A 10,514-nucleotide genomic window follows, 5' to 3' on the forward strand; every position below is an offset into this window, starting at 1 on the left:
TTCATCTCGGTGCCGCATGAAACCTTATATGTTTAAAAGGGACATCGACACGATTTGAATTGAAAATTTTTCAAATTTTACTTTTTGATTTTTAATGTTTAGATTGCTTAACTAAGGTATTACTAATGATCAGTAAATATATGAATGTCAGTAATCAAGGTACATGGGAGATACAGAGGTAACAAGTTCATGTCATGTTTTTGTTTGTATAGGTTAAATAAACCAGTAAAACATTGGTTTACAGCAGATTTTTTTTTTCCAATTTATAAATGAATTCTTAACACAATTAAATATTTTCCAGTGTTTGGCACATCTCAATTTGTTTTAAACACGCTATTTTCTATTAAGCAGTCTAATGTACACAAAAACATGGCACGAACAAAGAATTGCAGGTGCTGTATCTCACTTATAACTCAACAACTGATATTAAAATTTTGGTTGACCATTAGAAATACTTTAGTTAAGCATTGTAAACAATAAAAATGGAAAAATAAAATTTTCAGCTCAAATCGTGTCCATGCCTCTTTAACATAAGGTAGTGACTGTTCCTACGTCAGGCTCCCGGCATTAGAAATGAAAGTAGAATAATGACCTCAAAACGGAAGTTCCGTCTCACGGTAGGCATTGGCACGATGAAGAGCCCTCTTTGCTACAGACGTAAGCGTCATCTAAAAACGACAGGTGATGTCATTATACCTCTACTGACGTTTCACTATATAAATGTATAATGTGTGATTCTCTGTAAATAACCGTAAAACTGGTGATTCCTTGCAAAAGGTGTGTCTGTTAGATGAACTGATACACACCCATTTGGAACACTTAGCAACTTCTTTTTATCATATAGAAATTCCTGATATGCTTCGAAAGAAATCCTGAATATACATTATGAAATGGAATCGCATCACAAGTTAATTGGTCCCCATAAAAGAACCAGTAAATACGGAAGTAGCACACGACAACAATCATAGCGAGTAAGTAATTGTAATTGTAATTCAAAGATTTCTATAGCGCCCTATCAACATTAGTTCTCTAAAGCGCTTTAGAAATGTGAAAGAAAAGATAATATAAAATCGATGTGCACATACATGTGAATAAAATATTCATAGTGTCAGAATTAAAATGCATAAATATTATTATTAATATATAGCGCCTAATGTAATGATATGATTACCCTAATAACATACGAAACAATTTAAAACAACCCTTAGGAATAATTAAATACATTAAAAGGACATAGGTATAATAACAATGTACAGGGGTTTTTGTTGTTGGTTTTTTTGGTTTTTTTTTAATAACACCGTAAGAGCTGTATGTAAGAGCACTAAGTATATAAAAATAATCACAAATTAAAAGTACCCCGTGTCCAGATTTTAAACTTTGTATTCAAGTTTTTTTCCCTTGTTTTAATGTTTGTATCGGTATAATAGAACAGTTGAAGTATATCATTGAAAGAGTTACTATAGCCTTTGAAAATAAGCTTGCTTATGAACTGGAATCTTGCTGATTTCGTCAATGATAAACTTTAAGACAGTGGAATATGATTGAATAGTGTATATTTTTTAACGGCCCTCTCGAGAATTTTTCACTCATACGGAGAGACCACCATCGCAGGTGAAGGGCTGCAAAACTTTGGCCAATGTTCGGCGGTTATGGACATTGAGCAGGGAGGGATGACATGGGACCTCGGATTTGCGGTCTCATCGTAAGGACCACCCCATTTAGTCACCTCTTACGACAAGCAAGGAGTACTGAGGACCTATTCTAATTCGGGTTCCCACGGAACGGCGGAATATAATTTGGCAAGAATGGGCATACACGTACTGTATATACAGCGTTCAAAACACTTGACGTAACAAAAGAAAAGGAAAGATACGATTCAGTTCCTTTTTGTGACCGTTGGACCGAGCGAAGCATGAAATGGTCATTGGCATGTCCCAAGTGATAATCATAATTCCGTTATTAAGAAATATATATTATTTATGAAATTCCTCTTGCGTTAAACACCCAGTAACATCTAAATATTAAAGTGGGATATATGAGGATAACTACAAGATCCGCCTATTCATTTAAGCCAGCCAACGTAAACCGTGCATTGTGAGTCACATTTAGCCTCGTCTTTTTTTCTGTTTCAAATTGAACAATTATAAACAACAAGAATAGATTCCATTCGCAATTCAAAAGACAGTTAAAACTAATCAAAACTTAATCAAAAAATCCAAAGTGGTAAAAAAGTAAGCGTGAACTCATTCATTTATTTAGTCGTATTATTGTTTTTCTGTTTGATGATTGGCTAAAAATGTAACAATGATAATTATACCATTCATTTTTAACAAACTGACTGTTTGAATTACAAATTACACGTCAGTCTTGTATTTCTGGCATTTAAAATTAAAACACGAATAACTGTAGAAGCAACTAATGAAGAAAACAAATTGGCGTCGCCCATATGGATCATAGCATTTTCAGGGAACGTATGTAGAGATTATCTCTATTCATTTGCTGATTTTCTCATTTTTTCTTTTACAGAAGTGTTACCTTTAGAGTCTTGTTTCGCGGATGGGCCTTCGGCCAGTCCGAGCTTCGCTCGGTATTAGGCATAGGGTAGAAGATATTGAGCTATTTGATATTGATAAGAGTATTTCATTGTTTAAATAATATGGTCCTCGGATTTCGGGGGCAAAAGCGCTCCCCAAAACACAAACATTTTTTCTGAATGTTTAGATTTACCACATTAAAATTATCAATATCGTTGAGGAGGTCTTTTTTTCGTCAAGGGTTTTCGCTCTTTTGACTAGTAAAAACAGACTAAAAATCTGATTTTAGTCTGTTTTTACTAGTCAAAAGAGCGAAAACCCTGATCTGATTTTAGACGATGACACGTGCCTGACCATTGACCATGGTGGACGTGTTTTTCTAGTGAGGAAATTCTTAGACCAATTTTGAGCGCAATAGCCACATAATAAGGCCGAAAATTGGAAAATACCTACATACCACCGTATGACATTGTGTTTGGATCTCGCTGAGGCAAAATTGCTGTAATTCTGTGTATATTGGGACATTGAAAGACTTTGGATTAAATTTGGAAAACATGGTACGTACTCGTGAGTATAAATCACGGTAGCAAACATCTAAACAGGCACAGAACACAGAGCCAACGGCAGCGGACAAGCATGGTGGGTTTGTGAGCTTTAAACCCGTACAAAGTATCGCTCATGTCTAGCCCAGAACAGTTAGCGGAACCCTACACAACCCTGGTCAGTCTGACGCAAGCTGTGGGAGATACTAAGTCTGATTTATGGGAACAAGATGGAGTAGATGACAAAATCCAGTGTATCACCGATCAACAAGAACATAATACAACAGAGATTGATTCCTTAAAAGCTGAAAATGCATCCTTACGCAAAGACGTTGAAATGTTAAAATCGGTGGTGATAAAATTAGACAGAAAAGTGTATCACCAGGAGAAAGAAATAACTGACCTCAAGGCCCGATCAATGAAGTACAATATACTTATTCATAATCTTCAAGAGGAAGAGGGAGAAACTTTGAGAACTAAAGTTCCTCGTCTGATTAAAGAACACCTGGGAGTTGACGGAATAGAATTTGCCAATATTCACAGAAACTCGGGTGACCGCAAGCCAGGCGCAAAGCCTCGTACAATTACGGGAAAGCTGATGAGATTTGAGCAGAAAGATTACATCCTTAGACAACAAAAAACAAAGAAAGAGGTAGGGATGGAAATACCTTTCTATATAACGCCGGAGGCTCCAGTTCAGATTAACGAAACCCGAAAGAAGCTGGTTGAACTAAACAATAAATACTGGAAGGAAAATGTTAAGACACGACTGATTGGAGATAAGCTCGTCTTTCCAAACGGAACTGTCCACAAAGACAAAGTAAGCACACCAACAGCTGAGGAAATTCTGCAACTTGACCAAAAAGAGAGAGAGAAAATTGAGGAAATGGAGTCTGGACGCTCTAATACACACAGCGAGGGCGGAAACCAATTCAGCACGGCCGCAGTTGAAGCAGACACCTATGATAATGTTAGGAACTTCTACAAGAAGATTTCGATGGACCCAGTCTATGGGAAAGCCAACCACAACATCCTTTTATACAGATTTAAGGACAATAACGGAATTCTCCACGAAGGATATTGTGATGATGGAGAGTTCGGGGCCGGTAGGAAAATGCTAAAACTTTTACAAGACCAAAATATAGTGAATGTGTCCGTGGTAATTTCGCGTATGATGGGAAGACATCTTAGTCCGAAACGCTTCGAAATTATGGAAAAAATGTTGTTTGGTGCACTAAATAAACTACCATAAACGCACACGCTCCACGTCTCCGAATCCCAGCTGAATGCAGGTAACTGAAAATTTGACATTTAAAACAAAAAAGAACTTGGTATTATTTATATTTCTACTTAATTTGGATACTACAATCCTATAGAAAAGACTTTTGACTTATAACATGTGTATATATGAAAAGGGGTTTTGTTTTTCATTGTTTGTTTCGTTACGACCGGAAACACTTTCTATTTAATGTCTCTTAATTTGCAACATGTCTTCATAGTTTTCAAAATTGAATTAACATATCATCATAGATATACAGACAATATATATCTGCTTTTTTCCCTCTTTGTTGCTTAGGCCTATTTCAGAATGCTTCTAAATGAATTCCGGAAAAAGTAGAGCTGTTGTGATAGGTTTATTCCTTGAGCTTTTATCTATCGTATTGTGTTTCCGGTGGCGAATCGGCCGGAAAATAGAATAAGGTAAACAAATAATTAGCTCTTTTGTTGGTCTATATGACTATATATCATTAGAAACGGTTTTATCATGTTTGTTGTATGTATTCTGTCTCTTTGCTCTCTTTCTTTTTTCTTCTATACCTCTCATTCAAGCCGCTATTTGAAGCGTGTTCATTTTTTAAGTTTAGGAAGGTTTTTCAAATACACGCACTTCAGCGCACTTCACTCTTTACTAAAGATTGAATTACTTAGGGGTACTGGTCTGTCTCGGTCAATTCCCTACAACAATGGTTAATCAAACATATGCAAATGAATTAAAAATTCTCACAGTAAATTGTCAATGTCTAGGAGACAATAACAAACGAAGAGATGTTCTAAAATAATTAAAAAATAAAAACTACAATGTGCAAAGTGAAGATAACGAACAGTGATCAATCTCATAACTCCTACAAGCAGTACAAAATAGATAGCTGGGCAAACACGGACCCCTGGACACACCAGAGGTGGGTCAGGTGCCTAGGAGGAGTACATGTAAGCATCCCCTGTTGACCGGTCACACCCGCCGTGAGCCCCATATCCTGATCAGGTAAACGGAGTTATTCGCAGTCAAATCAGTGTGCCAAGAACGGCTCAACAATCGGTATGAAACACGTCAGACAGCATTTGACCCAATGCGAGGTTGTATTGACGAACTAGATCGTTATAACGACCATAGAATTTGCGAAATGCTGACTTCAATCGAGACTGTTGAAATCCCTGTACCATCAACTTGTTTGTCAGTAGCTTACCTCGATTTAAAAACGGACTATACCCAGAACAAGCTCTTGCATATCGAATCAGTTGAGATATATAAACACCATATGCAGGTGATAATGGAATATTGCTACATAAATGTGGGAAGTTGACGATGGAGAAGCTGTAATCATCCCGTTTGTCATACAGTTGAGTTGTCAGTTTGCCGGTAATGTCTACTTTCAATAAAATATCTAAGTATGAAGCAGAAGTGGACGACTCTGTGGTGTCCTTTATTTCGAGCTCATAGGTATATATCAAATCGACATATGAATGAAAGCTATAATTGTTAATAGACATAACGTCATCGATATATCTAAAAGTCGAATTGAAGGTCACAGCGAGAGATTTTTTCTTCTCACGTAGAAGTTTTTGAATAAATTCTGCTTCATATGAATATAAAAACAGGTCAGCTAACAAAGGAGCACAATTCGTGCCCATGGGAATTCCAACAGACTGTTGGAAGACCTGATCACCAAATACCACGAAGATATTGTCAATGAGGAACTCTAGCATATTTTTTATTTCAACTTCAGAGTACTTATGCGTGGAATCAGAGTGGTGTTTAACAAAGTAAGTTTTTGAATGACTGATCACTAGATATGACTATTTCCGTTTTCCGTTTTTGTTGAAGAAGCAACTGTCTATGATGTCAAAAAGTCTAGTCTTTAATTTATCGTGAGGAATGGTCGTGTATAGTGTTGAAAAGTCATAGGTTTTAATGCTATTGATTTGGGAAAAATTCTGTGATTTCAAGTTTACTAAAAGTTCTTTAGAATTTTTTTAGAATCCACATTTGATTAACACCACTTCTGGCATATGTAGTCGCACAGTAAGTTTGAAGTTTCTCCTTCACAGATGTTTTATTCAAGACACACATTTTATTGACATAGATGAAAATATGATAAAGACACAATGAGGATATAAGGCCTTCTTTAGCTCCTTTAGACGAAATTCAAGAGGAGTTGCTATATTTTTTAATAATAACTGTGAGATAGAAATTCACAATCAATACAAAGACGATAGTGGGGATTATATCATTTTGGATGCCACAGTAGAAGGAATATGTTTCTTACTGATCAATATCTATGGTCCAAACTCTGACACTCCAGACTTTTATATAAACATCCAAAATAAGATTGAAGAGATGTACTCTTCTCAACATATTGTTATAGGGGGGTGATTTTAATCTTACACTAAATAAGGAGTTTAGACTCCATGAACTATAAGCACTTAAACAACCCAAAATCAAGACAATCAGTCTTAAACTTAATGGACACTTTTTGTCTGAAAGATGTTTTTCGTGAAAATAATCCAATGTTCAAAAGGTATACATAGAGAAAGAAGAACCCTATTAAGCAATCTAGACTTAATTTTTTTCTGATTTCAGAATCAATGTTAACTATGAATCCTTGCATAAAATATGAAAATAGTTATCGATCAGATCATTCACCAGTGATCCTATGCTATAAAACAAATGAATTTAAAAAGGGCAGAGGTTTTTGGAAGTTCAATAATACTTTATTAACTGACAAAGAGTATGTTAAGTTGATTAAGGAAAAAATTGAGGAAGTCAAAAACAATATTCCTGTTTAGTTTATAATGTAGAAAGCATTCCTTCAATTGATAATGATTTAATACAGTTTACGGTTAGTGACCAGACATTTCTTGATATTTTACTTATGGAAATTAGAGGAAAATCTATTTCATATTCAACATTTAAGAAAAAGAAAATTTGTGAAAAAGAATTACAGTTAGAAAGAGAAATTTCCAATCTGGAACAAAATATGACACAACAATCAGTTGAGTAACTTACTATCAAACAAAACGAAATTGCAGATATAAGAATGAAAAAACTTAAAGGTCAATGTATAAGGTCAAAAGTCAAATGGATAGAAGGAGAAAAACCTTCTAGGTACTTTGTAAGTTTAGAATCAAGAAATTATATTAGTAAGCTAATACCAAAAATTGAAAAAAAAGATGGTACAATTTGCACTGATCAATTTGATATGCTAAATGAATCCAAACTTTTTTTTATGAAAATCTATATATAAAAAAGAGAAACTATAGAAAAAGATAATATTCACAAAAGATTAAAGGATTATGATATCCCAAAACTTACTAAGAAAGAATCAGATAGTCTCGAAGGTCCAGTAACAAAATTGGAAGTTTTAAATATTTTAAAACAAATGAAAAATGATAAGAGTCCAGGGCCAGATGGCTTCTCGTGCGAATTTTTTAAGTTCTTTTGGAAAGATTTAGGCTGCTTTATCACAAGAGCCATTAATAATTCTGCAGATATTATGCAGTTTACAGAACCTAATAAACTTGGCATAATTACATGCATACCAAAAACTGGAAAGCCTAAACAGTATTTGAAAAACTGGCGTCCAATAAGCCTCCTAAATGTTCTATACAATATAGCTTCAGGATGCATTGCTGGAAGATTAAGAATATTTTTAGACAAATTAATTAATAGGGATCAATCAGGTTTTTTAAAAGGAAGATTTATAGGGGAAAATATTAGGCTGGTGTATGATTTAATGCAATATACAGAATATAATCAAATTCCTGGTTTGTTAATGTTGATAGACTTTGAAAAAGCCTTTAACTCAATCTCCTGGGCCTTTATATATGAAACCCTTGACTTTTTCAATTTTGGTACATCAATAAAAAACTGGATAAAAACCTTCTATAATGACATAAAATCTTGTGTCATACAAAATGGAATAACCTCAGAGTATTTTCACCCAAAAAGAGGCTGTAGGCAAGGTGACCCCATACCACCTTATCTTTTATTACTCTGTGTAGAAGTCCTTGGAATAATCATAAAAAGTAATAAAGATATAAAAGGAATAACAATTTAGAGTGAGGAATACAAATTATCACAGTATGCTGATGATACCTCATTGTTCTCAGATGGATCACCTGAATCCATGGACGGTATCCTCAGAGAACTAGATTACTTCGCCAATGTCTCTGGTCTTAAAATAAATTTCTCTAAAACTAAAATGGTATGGATTGGCAGTAAAAAAATAATTTCAGATGAAGTTTTCCATCATTCCAGATGGAAACTTGACTGGAAAAATACAACCTTTGATTTGTTGGGGATTAAATTTTCTGTAGACCTTAATGAAGTAGTTGAAATGAACTATATAACAAAATTATCTAAAATTAAGCACCTCATAAATCAATGGAAATTAAGAAAGTTAACTCCTATTGGAAGACTAGTTGTGATAAAAACTTTGATTATACCAAAGTTGAACAATTTGGTACTTACTATACCAAACTCTGACCCAGAATATATCAAGAAATTTGAAATAGAAATCTTCAGCTACCTATGGGGAAGTAAAATTCATAAAATAAAAAAAAATACTATCATTCAAGAATATAGAAACGGGGGATTAAAAATGATAGATTATACAGAATTTATTACAGCTTTAAAATCAAGTTGGATTAGAAGAATTCTTCGCTCATATTCAAAATGGGTACAATTACTTGAGGCAGAGTTGAAAACAAATATTAGTAATATATGGTCAAGAGGGACTGACTATGTCCTCACAATATGTAAAACAATAAATAATAATTTCTGGAAAGAAGTGTTTTCTAGTTGGATCAAAATTATTGAAACCCCTAACAAAGTGCTAGATCTCTTTGAGCATATATGGTATACCCCAAACATCAAAATAAACAATAGTTCCATCTTCTTGAAGAGTTATTTTAAAGCTGGTATGATATATGTAATTGATCTTTTTGATTCTGATGGCAACTTCAAAAGTTGCAAGGCACTCAGTGATTCAGGTATCAAAACAAATATTGTAGAATATGCAGGTCTTAGACAGATAATCATAGAAAGAACTAGATATGTAAATATAAAAGAAATTAGAAAAAAAATTATGCCTTTTATCCCTAAATCAATTTCTATATTTTTTAAAAATGAAAAGGGCTGCAAAGATATGTACAATGTTTTAACTGATAAAAAACGGGTACCAATTACTTCAATATCAAAATGGGTTGAGAATGGTGATCTGTTTAATGAGATAGAATGAAATAAAATATTTGAGCTCCCCTTTAAGGTAACAAAAGAGTCAAAGTATCAATGGTTACAATTTCAAATACTTCATAGAACAATTCCTACCAATAATTATCTTTTTAAACTTAAATTAATATACTCCCCCATTTGTACATTTTGCAGAAGTAACATAGAAACAATTGATCACTTGTTTGTAGAATGTTTTGAAGTAAAGGAGATCTGGTGTGCAATTGAAGACTGGTTTCTCAATAAATTTAATAAACCAATTATATGTGATAGACAAACCATAGTATTTGGCAAATACAATAACAGAAACTTATACAAAGTACAAAATTTACTAATACTTATTGTTAAGTATTACATATTTGCAAGTAGGTATAAAATGGCTCCAAAACTAAATGTTTGTGCTGTCAAAAACATATCATTGATAGATTTTATATAGAAAAATCTATGTTGCTAAAAAGCTGTAAGTATACTGAATATGAGAAATTCTGGCAGAATATATGTGATTTGCTTTAATTATGTACAGTTAACAGATAATAATTGCTTTATATGAAATGATTGAGACTGATCAGTAGACCAGGCAAAATTCTTCCCCTTACTCCCCTTATCTCTCTCTCTCTCTCTCTCTCTGTCTCTCCTCTCTCCCCATCTTTTCGAAATTAAATACCTTTCACATTATACATGTACATATGCACTCCTAAATATACACATATATGTTTGTACTTGCTTGAAATATGTATATACTATATTATCATGTATTATTAATATGTAAATGTTTATTTATTGTGAAAGCAAAAAAAATAAATGAATTACAAAAAAAACAAATCTGATTTTAGAATTTAGATTGAATTGGGTTGAAACAAGTAGGTTGAAAAACACCAACTAAACACATATTCATATTGTTATTCTGTTCAAGGTAGAACAGTTTTGCAG

At 33.6% G+C, this 10,514-nt stretch overlaps 1 protein-coding gene and 1 long non-coding RNA gene across 2 annotated transcripts in view; both read left to right on the forward strand.

Moving 5' to 3' along the window:
* The first annotated feature begins 3,212 nt into the window (after positions 1-3,212).
* On the forward strand, positions 3,213-4,328 carry LOC125667563 (uncharacterized). Its single transcript, XM_048901153.2, has one exon. It carries the CDS (start codon positions 3,213-3,215, stop codon positions 4,326-4,328), a length of 1,116 nt encoding a protein of 371 aa, XP_048757110.2.
* Positions 4,329-5,962: 1,634 nt separating this feature from the next.
* LOC130054588 (uncharacterized) overlaps positions 5,963-10,514 on the forward strand; it is a 44,755-nt gene continuing 40,203 nt past the window's right edge. Inside the window, exon 1 of the long non-coding RNA XR_008802903.1 lies at positions 5,963-6,118. This is a non-coding gene — a long non-coding RNA (uncharacterized LOC130054588). The remainder of the gene's footprint in view (positions 6,119-10,514) is intronic.

Source organism: Ostrea edulis, chromosome 1 (assembly GCF_947568905.1).
Source record: "Ostrea edulis chromosome 1, xbOstEdul1.1, whole genome shotgun sequence".
NCBI classification, from domain to species: domain Eukaryota; kingdom Metazoa; phylum Mollusca; class Bivalvia; order Ostreida; family Ostreidae; genus Ostrea; species Ostrea edulis.